Source organism: Athene cunicularia (genome assembly GCF_003259725.1).
Source record: "Athene cunicularia isolate RWA chromosome 1 unlocalized genomic scaffold, athCun1 chr1_part2, whole genome shotgun sequence".
NCBI lineage: Eukaryota > Metazoa > Chordata > Aves > Strigiformes > Strigidae > Athene > Athene cunicularia.
The window spans coordinates 55,991,980-56,009,958 of NW_020799092.1; the positions used below are offsets into that span (position 1 = coordinate 55,991,980).

The window sequence follows — 17,979 nt, forward strand, 5'->3', positions numbered from 1 at the left end:
GGGGGGGGGGGGGGGGGGGGAAGTGTTTTTGAAGATTTAGTTTTATTTCTCATTACTCTGATTGGCAATAAATTAATTTACCCAAGTTGACTACGTTTTGCCCGTGATGGCAATTGGTGATAGGTCCCTGTCATTATCTCGACCCATGAAATAACACTTATATCCCCCAATATAACCCTTTCATAATATTTTCTTTCACCTGTCCAGGGGAGGAGGCGAGTGATGGACCAGCTTTGGTGGGGATCTGGTGTCCAGCCAGGGTCAACCCAGCACAGGCACCTCTTCCAGTCCAACCCCCTGCTCAGAGCAGGGTCAACCAGCAGGTTGCTCAGGGACACATCCAGCTTTGAGTACCTCCAAAGACAGAAACACTACAACCTCCCCGGGCAACCTGTTCCAGTGTCTGACCTGGGATGAGTTTTTTCCCCTTAGGTTTAAATGGATTTTCCTGCATTTCAGCTTGTGCCCATTGCCTCTTGGCCCACCCCTGAGAAAATCTTGGCTCCATCTTCACTCCCCCCTACCAGGTATTTATCCACATGGGTAAAATGACCCAGAGCCTTCCCTGGGCTGAACAATCCCAGCTCTCACCCTTTCCACATAACTCACATGCTCCAAGCTCTTCAGCATCTTCATAGCTCTTCACTGGACTCACTCCAGGGTGTCCATGTCCTGCTTATACTGGAGAGCTCAGGACTGGACCCAGCACTCCAGCTGTGCCCCCCCAGCAACGCTGGAGAGGCTGTTGGCCTCCCTTGCCACAAAAGCAGCTGGGACTGAGGAAGCGGTACGTGCCTTCAACAACTATTATGTGCACAGTTCCTCATCCAGTCAAGAAATCAAACCATGTGCAATACAGATGACACTGGAGTACCCAGTAACACTGAAGGCCCAAGTCTTTGACTACTCATCTTATGAAACTGAGCTGAGGTTTTTCAATATAATAGTAAAAATAATGTAGTTAAACCTGTATTTCTACACTCAAATGAAGACTTTTCTTCAAAAAAGTTGAAGGCATGGAAGGCTTATCTGAGAATAATTAGTAAGAAAAAAACCCTAATGAAACCCTTAAGCAGAAGGTATCTTTCCATATATATCACAGTCAGTAGCACAGCCTAAAAGAACTGAAAATCCTTCCCAGAGGGATCCCTTTAAGTCCTACTTCCAGGGACTATGGCTATTAAATGAAACTGCACCATCTGAATCAGGACAAAAACTAGAAGTAATTTAACAGCTATTAAAGCTGTTAAGGACACACATTCATTTAATGCCAATAATACCCTATTTTATACCTCACTGCTTATCAGGTCTGGTCTGTAAAAGACAGAGCCCTGTTAGCTAGAAATTCCTGTTCTAGAATAGGGAAATATTAATTTCCCCATGCCTCCAGAACTAAGAGTTTTTAGGAGCAGAAGCCTGCAGTTAAAATACCTGCTAGACCTTCAAGGCTTTTTATTTGTGCAGAAAGATTACCTCCCCTATGAATATCAAAATAAACTGCAAGGAAGTGGACAGTTAACATACACAATCTATGGATCAATTAGTTGTCTTCCATGATACAGGGTAAGATGGATTTATTCAACTTATTCCAAAAGAGACTTGCTTAGCAAGGCTCAAGACTGAGAATCTTCCACCACGTAAGGTCCAAAGCAACATCTGTAGTACTTTACTAGTAACACAGCAGCTTTATTTGGGAAAGCTGACCTGTAACTTTTGCAGGACTGCTGGAACAGAGAAGGCAAATGCAAGCAAACACCTACTTGCTTATGAGCAAGTCAGATGTTTGGGGAACACCTGAAGGGGTTAAAAGATGGCAAGAGGAGAAAGAATAAACTGCACAGCTCAAGCTTAAGTCTTGTCCCAACAATGTAGCTGGATGAAGAAAAACCAAACAGCACTTCTGTAAGTCAACAGGGAATATAATAAAAAAGCCCGCACTTTCTTACGTTAATGCACATACCCAAAATTACCATCTACTATTTGCAACTGGTACCCAAGAGTATTAGTTGGGCAATGTCTTATGAAAGGCCAGGTATTCCACAAGTCAAATTTTAAGAATGGGGCAAATCCCAAAGCACAGGAGGACACACCCAACACATACAACCTGCAGTTTAACTGGAACAGGACAAATTAGAAATAATTCTTTAGGTTCTTTCCAATCTCCACAGGCTCACACAAGGCCCTAATTTTACATTAACAGGACAAAGACTGAGAAAATGTCATTGCATGAATGTTCATCCATGTCATGAGAAGTTAGGTATCCAATGGTATTCCAAGTAGGAACCTTGCTGCATCTTTAAGCAGCTATGTATCTGCAGGATTTGGCCCCAGGTCCAATCCACTCAATCCTCCTGCATCTCAATTTGCACTACTGTGGGAGGAGAACAATACCTCACAGGGCTGTGGGCTTACCTGCTTAATGCATGTAAAGCTCTTTAGCATTCTCCTCCAATCCCCTCATAGATGTGCAAATCATCGTATTCTTACTGTTCTGGGATAATGACCTTAATTTGATGACTTACAGAAGGAGGCCCCTCAGCAGGGACATTTTCATCTGAAGGCTCCCTTACCGGGTGCTGGTGGGGGTGAGAATTTTGACAACATTGCTCAGAGGCCAGATGTTGAAGGAATCTCTTTCTTTGCTTCCTGCCCTATCACAACCATACTGTGATACCTGCTCAAACAGAATTTCAAAGAGGCACTGTAACAACATGAAAGTGAATAAAGGACCTTGAAATTCATTGTTTAAGCCTGAGTATTGATTCTGAAGAGGAAAACACAAATTTCTTGTGAGATGGTAGGTTAAAATAATCTTTGTTTATTTGGCTTTTAACATATTCTACTCATGCAACACAGTTCATGACTGATCAGTTAGAGACAGCTCAAAATGGTTATTCCAAGACCCCTGCTTCTCATCTGTTGTTTATGCCATTTTGAACACTATTCTTGATCAGTGCACCATGCTAAGGAGGCTGCTGGCAGAAAGCCTATGTTTAACCTAAATGCTGTTCACATGTGTGTTTGCAGTTGTGATTATAAGCACTCGAAACAGGGGATCCATAAGATAACAAGAACCAGCTTCTCCCAAATGTATTTTGGACATCAGCTCCAAGTGTTCAGATCTTTGACTCATCTCTGTGAAATTCTGTTACTCTCAAACTAGAAAAAAAACCCCTATCAGTAACCATCATGCATTATTCTTTCCCTCATAGATATTTTACACTGATAGCAGCATTCACATTGTTGTATCTAGAATTTAGTCAAATACTGATAAAACTTTTCTGGAGCAAATTTTCTATTCAACTGCAAGATCTCCAAGGTTAGCTTAAAAGGCCTCCATGTAAGTGGATCTTTTCTTCAAATTCATGGAGAAAAAAAAAAAGTCTCAAAGGGCAAGATCTACTAGCAGCAGGAAATGCACCCCTTCAAATGGAGAAGGAATAGTCAGGCTATGTAACAGAATCTTTTCAAGGGCAGTATCACAGAAATCTTACTAGTTGTTGAAATAATTCCACTTAACTAAAGTGAAAGTACATGTTGGAAATACAGTGTGAACAAAACACCTGCCTACTCCCACTCCATCCCTGCCCCCCCCAAACGTTAGCTCACAAGTATTACTAGAACTCTGACATCTATGTGATCAGCAAGCAACTGCATTTGAACCGTATTTTGAGCTCATTAGAGAAGTGCTGTGTATATATAAGGTTCCATATATATGACAAGCACTTTAGAGATTTTAGTATTTCCATGGATTCTTCCTTTTGTGATATGAGTCCTGTTAGTTTAGGATTAATTATAAGGCAATATGAAGAAACAGAGAATCATCTCCTTTTCTATACTTTGTTAGCTCAAGTCAGTATGCTGATAGCATCTGCACCTCTCCACTTCTGCTGGTGTAGATGGTGGGGGTCAAGAATACAGCTTATCCCCTCTGACCCACAGTTGGGAACAGAATGGAGAAAACCCCAACTTATGTTGTATTTGCCTCCGGCCCAATCACTTTGTAGGATATTCCTTGCATTGAAGGAGAAACCTGGAAGGAAAGGAGGTGAAACAGTTGCAGTAATAAGAAAACATACTAACATCCATTGTAGTTTTCTAAAACAAAAAGCAGAGAACAACTGTGACAGCAACTGGAGTAGCACTCAAGTTTATCATCTTCTCCTTACTAGTCTCTGGAGGGAACATCAAAGATTAAGACTCCGCACATCTCTGAAAACAGAGAGCTAAAGCATGACACATCCATTGAGATTTACAGATTTTTAGACTCCTTTGTTTTGTTTTGATAGAAGAATGTCTCTTCAGAAATATTCAGCATTTTTACAGATGTTTATTGAAGATTGCAAAAACATAACTGATTTGAATTAACTTACACCAATTCCCTTCTTTCCAAAATAGCTGGTTTGGTAACCAGATGAAAAGAAGATATTAATGTTTCACTGTGGAATTACAAGCACCTCTTTAAATGGAGAAAATATTAAGAAAAAAATTAAGCATGGATCTCTTCTAGTGATAAAGACCAGACCAAGAAAAAACATGCTGCTACGCCTTCTGAGTTGCTTGCATTCTTATAGCAAAGGACTGCTATGATCCTTTTAATAGATGTGATGAAACTCCTAACAGAATAAAGCATCCCTAAGGAAGCAGGTTTCAGGCATAATTTGTGTTGCAGTGGGAAATGACTTTTTAGGCAATGTGTAACAAGATCTCCACAGTCCTGTGATTGTGACAAAGAAAAGAACAGTACGCATTCACCAGAAAGTTTTTCAGAATATAGATTCATATGAAAAACTGCAAGAGAAAAGACCTTTATTAACATAAAACCGTATGAGATACTTCAAATATTTTATACCCTCTCAACCTCCAAAACATATCTGCATCATTATTTTAAATATGAACATGTGATATAATCAGAATTATTTGCTTATGTTCACCTTTGAACAAAAGTAAAAATGAAACTAATAATTAATAACTAAGCAATAACTACAGCTTTATGCCAAAAAAGAACAGCAGCTTTGACAAGATTTTAGACCCACAGTCTAAATAATTTTGAAAATAAAACCCTAAGATACATTTAAGTAGCAGTTTTCATTTTTAACAACTTTATTTCTTGATCAAAAGTACTTACTGTATGCAAATCCTACAGATATGATGAGAAACTGTACAAATTTTTATATGACTTCAGCTCAGCTGCTTATACCGAACAGAAGCATAATGTGACCAAGTTTCCCAAAAGTATTCATAGCACTAAACTTAGAAGTCAGGTTTTCTTTACCACTAACTTAGTTATAAAGAAGAAAAAACCAAATCCAAGCAATGTTACCACTCCCACTTTTACTAATCTTTTTTGCAAGGTGAGTGCTTTTTCTGGAAGTTTCACTCGGCTGGGGTCATTCCTCTGTTCATGCTGAGGCAGATGTTAAGTTCATGTAAAAAGCGCAACAAAGAACAAAAAGTTAGTGTGAAAGCTTCTTAAGTTTGTGATAGTTCTAAGAATCTGCATGCATTTAGGACTGGTATAATTTCTCACTATTTGTCTCTGCTGTACCTCAGTTGAAATAAACATGTACAAACCTGTATCTTACCTGATGTTCAATCATTCTGCAATATATGTTAGAAAAACAAATTGTTCAGAAACTTAATTCCTCAGGAGTAGGACACACTGCTAATAGATGCTACAAAATTCTAGTAACAAAACATTTAAATGCCAATCATCAAGTATTTTAAACAGAACTTCTGCCATTTAATTACTAAACCAACTGTTTATTAAAAAAGCAAGTCAAATATGTTAACAGATTAGACTTCCTTGAAATTGAAGAGTAGAAAGCACCTTACAAGTGGCCTGCTGGAATGCATTTTGAAGCTGAGTGGAGCCTTGTTATGAAGTGCAGCAGGGTTAGGTTCCGATTCCCTACCTTAGTTTAGAATGTTTGGAAGGCCATCTCTTTTACTGTGCTTTCAAAAACTATATGCTACAGACATGACATGTACTGCTGGAGAAGTCTTCTAATGACTAAGCTTAGCAAATAGCACTGAAGATTTTAAGGGAGTTTATACAAACTGAGAGGTTTCACTTAAATTGGCCCTTTTTGTAAAAAACGTTTCAGCACTCTACTCATTCAAGAGCACCCCATCATAAATTAAGTAGCACAAAACCATCTTGTATTAAAGTCTTCATCAGTGAAATTCATAAAATACTACAGTATTTAAATAGAACAGGAATTACATTTTTGAAGTAATTAGAAGGGTAATGTTTAACACCTCCGTTTAACACAGGGTACAACATGCTTCATCTTGACAGCTATAAAACCTTAAGTACAGATGAGAGCAAAGCCAAGTGGCACCTAACTCATATTCCCCCCAGCCCTTATAACTGGCCCTGCACGTACAGGATGCAAATATATACCCACAACTGATTTCTGCATATGCAAAAAAAGGAACACAAATAGCTAAAAACATATTTGCCACAACTTTTATCTACCTCTTAAATATACTTTGTGTTAAGTGATTTATTGGGAGAAGGCTGTTATATTACACTAAACTACAGGAAATGCATTAGTAGCATTATACTCAAGGTCCGAGTTCCACATGGCTTCGTTCAGCAACAGATTCCTTTCTGACACTGATGCTCCATTTACTCTATCCAAGCAGCCATTCCTTTTACTAGCCTATTACTTAAAATGACCCCATCTGACAAGAGTGTGTCATTGTGTTGGTTTGAGAATGACTGATGTGGTGCTAACATCTAGACTTGACCTCTCCCACCCTATTCTTTTGTCACTCTGCAGAGTTATCTGGGATGTCTCCCATTCAATCCATAAAACCATAGTATCTTCCTTGTAAATCAATGATTCCAAACAAAAGATTCCTTAATTAAGAAGTGGTAAGCATTCAAAGTGGCATTTATGCCACAGTGGTTGTCCAAGAGCACTGGGATACATTCCACTTAATTCTTTCCTGTGGCAGGAAGAAAATGATTGACTGTGCCTTCCTTTAGAGATCACCCACACTGATACGGAATATTCCAGATTATTTCTCATTCTGTCCATGGAAAGGTGGAAGACGGAGAGGTGGATGAAATCTCTGAGCTACCATTAAAGAGCTTGAGGCAGACCAAGGTATGAAACATTTCACTCATAGGGATGTCACATTTGAGCTTGCATGCAGAAACTTGTACACGGTTTTTAAAAGCCTCACTTACACATACCCACCTTCTCCACCAGGTTCTTCAGTTTGGTAACTTCTTCTCCCAGCTTTTCAACACTGCAAACCAAGTCTTTGCAGACTTCAACAGAACTTTCCATTGGTGCCCACTGCAGTACTACCTGTTAACAGTTACAGTTATTTGCCAGAATTACTGTAGATTATAAATTAATATTCTTTAGTTAATGTATCATAAAAGATAGTGTCAGAAAAGCTTCTAACTGCATTAATGCTGGGTTTTCATTGTACGATTTATGCATAACAACCTACTACTCTCTATCAGTCTTTGTGGGAACTTCCTGTCACCTTAACTCCCCTATCAGCAGAAACACAAAGAAACAGAAACAGTATCTCTCTAATTGGGTGGCTTAACTCTTTGAAATACATTATTAAAAAAAAGTATGCTTTTGAGGAAGACCATTGGACAGCTCTATATAACTATATAGTAATCAAGATGGTTGATGAGTAAAATATATTTCATTTTACAAGATAGAATAATAATCTAGAATACAATAACATACTCTAAACCCAATGTATTTTCTTTGGTTGAATACCTTGTGAGAATTTTTGAGGAGATGCTTATTCATGGTCTGCACAGGAACAGTCAGCTTACTACACTCTTTATTCAACTTCTGAAGAAATTTGAGGAATTCATCTCTACTACAAAAAGAAAACAATATTCTGTTATTTGTTAAAGTCAATCAGTTTCTGCAAACTAAATATTATCTATGCATTTCCAACACCAGCTAGTGAGTCAGACATGCAATTTCATTGCATAAATAAAAGAATATCCAGTGTCATTTTAACACAAGGCAGGTAAACACTGCAATTAATATTATTAGCAATTTTTTGTTTCTTTTGTTTTTGTCTCCTCCCTCCCCTCAAAGGACAACAAATCATTAAGTTATCTGGAATATTCAGCTAGTAAGACACACTGAAAGCTGAAAAAGTGTCACCCAAAAGCTTTTCAGAAACATTCTATTACTCTCCACTCCTAACTCTCATCAATCCTGTATAACCAATGAAAACATTTCATTACCTGCTGCATGAATAATTTTGTAAAACACTAGGCATAACAGCTGCAACACTGTTTTCCTATACATGTGTGCATACAGAACAGTCTTGCAACACCAGAAACAGAGATTTAGTCAATTTTATGCTGACTTACCAATATTTCTGCAGCTTACATTTTTGAGGAAGATGCGGGGGAAAAAAAAAATTTGGTTTGTACTTTGGAGCTAAGATTGAAATGACTAGGTTAGAGTCATTTAGTCTCCAACACAGTGGAAGAAAAAAGAATCCAATACTACTGACTTGGCCCTTGGATCTGGAAATGTATTCCTCAAAGCCTAAAATATCTGATGTTATCTACTTTGAAGAAAATTTATACTTGGTGCTCAAATACATGCAGGAAGACAACTCTGAAAATTAGTTTGATCAGTATCTCCAAAGAGTGGAGAAAAGGATAGAAAAATTTAACAGATGAATTTCAATGCTAAGTTTCTAGAGCTTCCATGTGACACTGACTTAATTTATTTTACTGGAAGCCTAAAGAGAGCGTTAGTTATGGTGCTGGCCAGGAAGTTTGTTGCCATTAACCAGGCAGAGGAAATGGGGGCAAAGAAGAAGAGCATCCATTTGTTTTTATAGAGTGAGCCCTCAAACCCTGAAACTCACAAAAAGTGTCTCTATCTCCAGCAGAAAGGTTTCTACTCCCTAGAAGCTATTCAGATAAAAAACAAGCAGGGCCAAGACTAGAGACAATTTTTAAGTTCGCATTGGGGGACTTCCCGTTATATTTATGGGAGGATCTGAATAAATTAATTCAGACCCCAACGTTCCACTTTTCTCTAGGGGAATCTGCTACAAAACTGAAATGCAACATACTCACACCATCTTACTTGCTGCTGCGGCTTCTGATGGCAAAAAGGTATACACAAGATTTGCCAAACAGCTAAATTAAGCTACACACTAGTATGGTGCAAGTATCTAAACAGAGACTGAATTTAGCCCACAGGGTGTTTTCCTTCAATTTTGGCACATGATCACTAGGTGAGCAATGTTTCCACCACTACTCAGAACATCTGTGATTTGCAACACTGCTGAACTGTTAAGACTTTAACGCTTAAAATGTGTGTGTGTGTATATATATAAAAATATATAAAAAAAGCATCAGTAAGGATGCTGGAGGTTAAAAACCAAGACCGTTAATGGTTTTCATAAAGATGGGGAAGTAAAAAAGCCTATTAGCTTGTTTTTATAGAACAAATTATTATTTATTTCAGAACAATATAACTGAATATTTAGTGTAAAAAACACACAAAACAAAATAATCACATCTGGAGCTAGTCTGAAAGTTTCTCCATGTTACTACAGTCCATGCTCATGAAAATGTTCTACTTAGATAACTTTTTAGCTGAATAGTATCAGTTATGGCACTTTCTGTGTTTTGTCACCAACAAAAAAAAAGATTTTTAGGAATTATGGAAGGATTCTTAGCAAAAATAAAGTGTGTCACGAGCATGAAATGAGGGGGGAAAAAATTATACTTCTCATACTACTTCATTTTACCAATAATAGTTCTTAAAAAAAAAATTCATAGGATTTTGTATCTGTTGCAGTGACATGTTCTTATATTTGCAAATGGAAATGATGTTTAAAAAAAAACTTTTAAAAAATTAATGGCTGTCAAAACACCAGTGGCTAAACAGTGCTAGACACTCTGAGTTGATAATCAATCAGTTCAACTTTTTCTACTATGTTAGTTTTTCTATGACTTAATGACTGATTTTCCTTCTCACAGGATGACTGAACAAGTGGGAAGTAAAATCTTTATAAAATAGCATGTAAACATAGCCTACTACAGTCTCAAGGTCAGATTCCTAGAATACATGTCAAGCCATTTTCTAGAAAACTATGCAGTGCTTGCTGTAACTGAAATGCTGTCATACTCCGTGTACTTCAATCTGTAATCAATAAATTATATTCTAGTTCTGAGAACTACATATTATCTATTGCTATACTAGTATGTCACTCATGTGTGAGACTGTACTGGACATCATGTCAAGTTTTTTATTGTATATGGCCGCATATGCAGCAAACTCCTAACTTTTTGCATTTCTCCACTTACTCCCTTTGTTCAAATTTTTGAACTGTTCTGCTTGAATGTATATACTTAACACCACTACAGAACAATCTGGAAAAAACATACATTTCCAGCAAAAAAATGCATGAAGCTTAAACTGGGCAAAGTCCCCTTAAACTGCAGCTAATTATCCCTTGCTGAACAGTCAACATCCTCTTCTAAAGGTGACTAACTTGGACAGCTAGACACCCAGACACCTGGCCTACTACCTCAGCTCAGCAGCAAAGCCTCTATTTTAATAGGAATGGCTCAGGTGCTGTCAGAGTGTTTATGGCGTATCCATATCATACTGGTTTGTACCCTCTTTCCTGATGGAACTTTAGTTCTTAATTCTTATAGTACATGTACTAGTTTGCACCTGGATTCTCTTCTGAAAGTACACACTTCTTTTGGAGAGCCATAGAATGGTTTGGGTTGGAAGGGACTTTAAAGATCATCTAGTTCCAGCCACCCTGCATGGGCAGGGACACCTTCCACTAGATCAGGTTGCTAAAAGCCCCATCCAACCTGGCCTTGAACACTGCCAGGGAGGAGGCATCCACAACCCCTCTGGGCAGTTTCAGTAACTCACCATCCTCACCGTGAAGAACTTCTTCCTTACATCTAATTCAAATCTACCTTCTTTCAGTTTAAAGTCATTACCCCTTGTCCTATCACTACATGCCCTTGCAAAATGTCCCTCCACATCTTTCCTGTAGGCCCCTTTAAGTACTGGAAGCCCCTATAAGGTCTCCCTCGAGCCTTTCCTTCTCCCAGCTGAACCACCCCAACTCTCTCAGCCTGTCCTCATAAGGGAGCTGCTCCAGTCCTCTGATCATCTTCATGGCTTCCTCTGGACACGCTCCAACAGGTCTGCATCCTTCTTGAGTGGGGGCCCCATAGCTGGACACAGTACTGCAGGTGGGGTCTCATGAGAGCAGAATAGAAGGGAAGGATCACCAACCTTGACCTGCTGGCCACACTTCTCTTGATGTAGCCCAGGATACAGTTGGTTTTCTGGGCTGAGAGTGCACATTGCGAAATCACATTGAGCTTCTCATTAACCAACACCCCCAAGTCCTCCTCTGCAGGGGGACTCCCCAAGTCCTCCTCTGCACCCCCAAGTCCTCCTCTGCTCTCAAACCACTCATCGCCCAGCCTGTATTTGTGCTTGAGATTGCCCCAACCCACATGCAGGACCCTGCACTTTGCCTCGCTGAACTTCATGAGGTTTGCACAGGCCCGCCTCTCAGACCTGTCCAGGTCCCTCTGGATGGCATCCCTTCCCTCCAGCATGTTGACTATACTACACAGCTTAGTGTTGTTGGCAAACTTGCTGAGGGTGCACTCAATACCACTGTCAATACCCTGGTGCCAACAAAGATGTTAAACAGCACTGATCCCACTGTCGACCCCAGAGGAACACCACTCATCACGGGTCTCCACTTGGACATTGAGCCACTGACTGCAACTCTGAGTATAATCATCAAGCCAATTCCTTATCTACTGTACTGAGTGGTCCAATTCTCACAGACTAGAAGCAGCATCAAGGTCCCTGTATTAGGACATGAACACCCTACTCTGCCAGCACACCTGTCTTTCAAGAGCTTCCCCAAAAGCCTTGCATGTCCTCCCACATCCTAGAGCTCAAACTTGGCATCAAGCTGCAAAAACATTCCTCAAGAAGGCTGCAAAGCCTCTTTTGTATAAATACAGTAATGGATACAGTTACAGGCACAGCACCAGCATCAAGAGCAACTGGTATGTGTAAGAATGACTAGATAGGAGTGGAATACCTACTAGACAGACCCCTGTAACCATGGCACAAAAGACAACACTCTGTCAGGACCACATCATGACATGACTGCTAATACACAGTGTCAGTGCGATTCAGCTGCCTCCAAAGGATGGTACAGAATGAACTTGAACCCAAGCACATTATTCAGTACAATGAACAATATATCTAATGAAGCGTCTAGCCTTGTAGTAACCAAATAATCCAGACAGCATTCCCTAGTATTTTGGAGAGGGAAGAAGTATCTAATAGAGTAGCAGCACAGCTGTCAGGTCACTTGTCAAGAGGGAGATACACATGCTTTAAAGAGAAACCGAACCCTTAACTTTTCTAGGCAGTAGAAAGTTATTTATTGAGTAGATTTGATGCATGGAGTAGTTTTTTCTCTGGTACTACTCTAGCCAGGCCACTGCAAATAAGGCAACACAATGTTATACAAATGATGGTGGGACTGGGAAGAAAAAAACAAATACAGAGAACCTAAATTACTGGATGCAGCTACAGTATGAGGAAGGAGTAGTATTTCCAAACTAGTCTTCTCTAAATTAAACACAGTTCAACTGAAGGCAAGCCACAGTTTTCTGTCCCAGTCCATTTCTAAAACTTTTAAAATTAAAATACCAAACTCATCCTATTTTCAGGAACTATTCTTCAACAGTTGTGGGAAGTAAAAAGAGGAAAGATACAAGCATAGAATCTAAATTGAAATCTAGGTCTCTCTTCTGGAAAAAATTATCCTCAATTTTCTTGTGTAAATATAAAAGGTTTAAGAAATCTTAAGACAGCTTTGCATTTACTATAGCCTTCATTATTCTTTTTGTGCTGGATGTGGAAAGTGCTCAGGGGACTGATGAAGTTTAATAAGGTTGCTGAGGGATGTTCCTCTCAGCTTAGGCCAGGCTTTCAAGGGACTGCACAAGACTCTACTATAAGTATGAGAGGTATTGCAGAACTGATGCTTAAGTCCGTAAGAAAGAACCTATAATGGGAAAAATATCAAGTTGGAAGTTTGAAGGAGTAACACTTTCTTAAAAACCAGTTTCCTTATAAACATATTTCTACTGATACATATAATCTATGATAAGGAAACATCTTACGCAATTCCTGATTTTCAGTATGTAAAAAAAATACGGTCTTTTAGAAGCCAGTTAAAACTGCTTCCAGTGGATGAGAAAAACAAGGAAAAAATCCTGAATCTATACAGAAATCATGATTTAAGACAGTCACGTACTAGTAATTATCAGGTGAAAATTAAAGCCCTATGCAGAAATTATATGCATCTCTCCTTCCCACACATATTTTTTTATCACATGTTACAATGTGATTGAAAGACTGCCTGCCTTGTTTAGAGACACAGTGGAGAATTACAGAGACCATATCATGTGGGGTCTGTAAGGGTCCATGACGCTCCTGAAGCATGGAGAAGCAAGGAGGGCAAGACTCCATTTCCATGGAAAAATTAAAAGAAAAAAACAAACCAAAATCTGCTTACTTAAGCCTATCAGAGAAATCAAAGAAAGAGTTAGTACTGGAGACCAAGAAGCCAGTTTCAGAATTTATGATATGCACACAAGACAGTGAAAACCCTGCAGACCAATGCCATGAAACCTCATATGAGATACAAAGAAAGAACTCATCACTCAAAAAGATGGCCGAAATAACGGCATGTAATGGCAACATAACCCATAAACAGATTCCTACAGCAGGAATGCTTCCAACTTTCTTTGTACAAAACACACCTATCACCAGCCCTCAAAATCCACTAGCTGGCATACTCTCATGAATGTTATGCATGGGATAAGATGGGAGAGAATTTTTACCTTTGAGCTATAGAAAACAATGTAGTCACCTTAAATAGTTCATAATTCACTTCCATTTTCTTAGATACACAGTTAATACCTCAATTCCAGCTTCATCACTTCAGAGAGGTCTCCAGTTCTTCTTTCTTCTACTTGTAGCTCATTAATAGCATCTAGGAGTTTCTGTTGATCTCCAGGATTAGTAATGCCAATCTAAATTTAAAGAGTAAATCCAAACATGATTTACTTTTAATACTTATTAGACATAATAGTACAGTACCATTTATTGTGTGAGCTTCTAAGAGTCAAAAGAATTTGCTTTTAAGTTACTGCAACCAACTACAACATATGTAACCGCCAAAGGAAAAAATAAACCCACAAAAACTATCCAATGATGCAAAACAAAATTACAAGAGCTGAGAAAGAGCCAAACTGAAATTGAACAGGATACTCAGAAAATCTGTTTAAGGTTCATTAAAAAAAATGAATAGCAGTTTTTATAAGTAGATCTGTGTTGTTAGAATGTTATGCTCATGTATTTCAGAATCAGTCATCTCTTAGGGCAAAATAACCAATCACCATGATGGTGATACAGCATTAACTCAGAAAAAAAGAGTGGAAGCTATCAAATCAGCATCAAATGGAGAACTTTACAGGAAGAGGCCAGATTTTAAGAAGGACTTTTACAAGCTTTTGGGTGTGTATTTTTTCTCAGTTAGAGAAACTTCTTTCTAAAACCTTATTTTCTCATAGAGTCTCACTTAAAAAATAAGTTATGTCTACAAAGAAGTCTAGCTGGTTCACACTACCTCCAAAAACTCAAATTATCAGAAACTAGTAGAGGGAGAGAACATGATCTTCTAAAAAGACATTCAGATGGATATTTCTACCATGAAATAGCCTGTAAAAGTAGCCTTTTTATGTGTCTGACAGACAGCATACTTACAAACTCAGAACAGACTTCTCGCCTCAAATTAAGACCAAGCCTAAATACTATTCAATATTACTTTACACAGTCTCTAAGCTCAAATCAGTTCATCTTCTACACTCTTGGCTAATGCTGCAAACAACAGAAAAGATCTGAAGTGTTCAAGGCTTTTTGTCTTTTTTAGCTGAAGGACAATTTTCTTCAGAAGATATACACTATATAACAGATTCTCCAAGTGATGATTGTCAGCTTTGTTATTGATCAACCATCTCAGATTAAAATTTAACTGTTCAAATTCTAGGCTGAGAGTTTTCTTGTAGAACATTTAAACAAAGAAAACAAATAGTCCATTCATTACAAGTGAAGTGCTTTTGTGGCACATTCAGTACTTTGCTCATCTGACTGGCAGCTGTGCTACACAGGAGTTCTGATGTTAGCAGCTTCTTCACACAAGTGAAAAAAACTCATTCCAAGTATGACTTTGTTCTTAACTCTCCAGTTGAATACCTGGACTCAGCAGGAGTGGACCATTATGGAATATGAGGTTGCAAGGATCTCAGAGTCTCCAAAGCTAGAACATACAGGGCTCTCACTGATGTTCTGATGACCTGAGATTTCCTGCTGTAGCCTCAGAAATCTGTAAGACGTTAGTATTTGCAGTCTTCCAGTTGTCTATAACCATTGCAGAAAGAATTTTAAATGAACAGCTGACAACACACATCAAATCAAAAGCCCAGGCAAATTCACTTCCTCAGATGGTGTTGGGCAGCAATTCCAGGGAAGAGAGGGTGCCTAGAGAAATGCTTGCTTTGTGGAAGACTATTGTTTCTGATGCCCAGTGTTCTCTGTGGCTCCATAAAACAGTTCTCCAGGTTCACTACCAGGTGTTCAGAAATCATAGGTAACACATAACTATGGGCTCACAAGTGTGCCTTTAAACATTTCAAAACCACATTGTCAGTCTATAGACAAGTTCTTCAGTAATACAAAATCTCAACAAGATTAACTGGGAGTTTAACTACAAGTGTCAAGAACTTCTGAGTTTCCAATACGTTGCCATGGGTACCTGAACAAATTGTATTCAAGTCTCTTTGGTAAATATCACTAGCAGCCTTAAGAGAGAAAGATCTGGGTTTCCTAGAAATAATTTACTTATGTTGAGCTACAAGTTTGCTCAATCTATTAGTTCTCGGGTTTGTCTTGTGGAGCCCCATCTGGTATGAACTAATGTTTTCATAATGCTTACAAAGCATTACAGCAGCCACTTCATGATGCAGAAGTAAGCCAACTTATACAAGAGCATCAAGTTTACTTTTAATCACAATTAACAAATCAAATGAGCTCTTCCAAGGACAAAATGGCAGTTATTGTTGAATATTAGAACAATCTCACTTTTAAAAGGAACAGGCTGTGAAGACTGGGTTTGCTTTTGACTCCATCTTCTCACTCCTGGAACAACCAAATCAGGATACAGCTTTCTGACTTGCGTTATCAGAAGACACTGTATTTTGTTTCCCTATAAAATAAACCTAATTTTATTCTTCTGCAAATGGATCAGTGACTGAGCACCACCACATCTTGAAGATATGGCTTAGGAAGTAAAGAATGTGATAAAAATCATCACAGATAAAGCCTTCCACCACCACAGTAATTCTGAATTCAGAGGTATTAGGTGCAGAACTTAAGAGACAGAAAGTGGACAGATCAGTGCAAACAAAGCAGACATGTTTTCCCTTTCTAGATCATCTCTGTTGAACATGAGTGTTACCCAGAACCTCACTATTCATGCAATGATCAATGCATGGAATAATCACAGTGCAAGAAGCTCTTCTTGCTAATGGATAAGGAGGCTTTTAAAGTTGGTGTTAGTTCAGTTAGGCAAATATTATTGTGAAGTGGCTATATATTTAAGACTGATCAAGTATTGTACAAGAACTTGCTTTATCTGTAAAACAGACTATGCATAGTCTAGATTTTGATTTTAGGCACATCAACTCTAACAACATCTATTTTATTCTTTACTTAAACAAATAAATAAATAAAAACTAGCCCCTGGAAATCCATGCTCTAAACTCATGCTCTAACATCAACACAACTTTTCTGTCATCCTTTAGATGGAAATGAAAGAAGTGAATAACAGATTGCCTCAACTCATGAAAGATGACATTGTCCTCAGATAAAATGAGTGAAATTATGCATCCTTGCCATCTTGCCCAAGCGGCCACTATTTTTAATAACCTGACAATCCTCTGCCAAATATTAAACGCTTTTTTAGGGTGGGCAGAGGAAGGAGAGTCCTGGAACTATGATACGGAAGCACACAGATAATTCTCAAATGATTAAGTTAAACTGGGCTATATTTTGAATTTTCACATGTCAACTTTTCATTATGCATTCTCCAATTCAGAACAGGATGCCAGTTTCTCTTATTCTAAACTAATAAACACGTGAGAAAGGAACTTTCTTAGTCCTAAATGCATCCAGAAGTAAGATTATTTCTGTTGCTATCTTGTGAGACAAATGCTCAAAAAAATCAGGCAAAAAAAGATCCGAGTGTTATGAGTAGTATATAATCAGACAAAAACCCTCCAAATGCTGAATAGACATGTCCCAGTATATTGAACAGACTTGTCTCAGTATGGAACAGTTTATAAGCTTAAGGAATGTAAGGATTTCAGCTTGAAAGAGTCACTGTTTAGGCTCTGTTGTAGAATACAGATAAAGGTATTTACAGAGAAAATATCTTTCTGATATTGTTTGATGGAGGAAAGTGTATCATGTTAGTGACAGGATTTCTCCCCAGTTCTATGGATAAAAAGCAGCTTGGTTCAGAGGCATTCATCAGAGGTCATCATTAATCTTTGTAGTAATAAGATCCAGGCTCTTTAAAACAGCTGGCTGTTAGTTGAAGATCTGCCATCACACTAAAAACTTTCAACTCTGGAGTTACAAGGAACAGATTAGATTTGTTCTATCAGTGTGGGGAGAAGCTGTTAGCAGAGCTCTAAAACTAAACTGCATCAAGAATTCAGGATAATTTATGAAGTGCTAATAAACCAGAGTGTTATGTAATTTTTTTGAATTCTCAATTGAAGACTCACTAATTAATTCAGGTCCATGCACAAAGCAT

The 17,979-nt window shown here is 38.4% G+C and overlaps 1 protein-coding gene across 1 annotated transcript in view; it reads right to left on the reverse strand.

The window, feature by feature from the left end:
* Positions 1-5,087: 5,087 nt before the first annotated feature.
* ASZ1 (ankyrin repeat, SAM and basic leucine zipper domain containing 1) overlaps positions 5,088-17,979 on the reverse strand; it is a 42,885-nt gene continuing 29,993 nt past the window's right edge. The window contains exons 10-13 of the mRNA XM_026868129.1: positions 14,022-14,134; positions 7,758-7,863; positions 7,212-7,325; positions 5,088-5,407 (exon numbers count right to left, since the gene is read on the reverse strand). Coding sequence (XP_026723930.1) covers positions 5,261-5,407; positions 7,212-7,325; positions 7,758-7,863; positions 14,022-14,134 — 480 coding nt within the window. The 3' untranslated portion in view covers positions 5,088-5,260. The remainder of the gene's footprint in view (positions 5,408-7,211; positions 7,326-7,757; positions 7,864-14,021; positions 14,135-17,979) is intronic.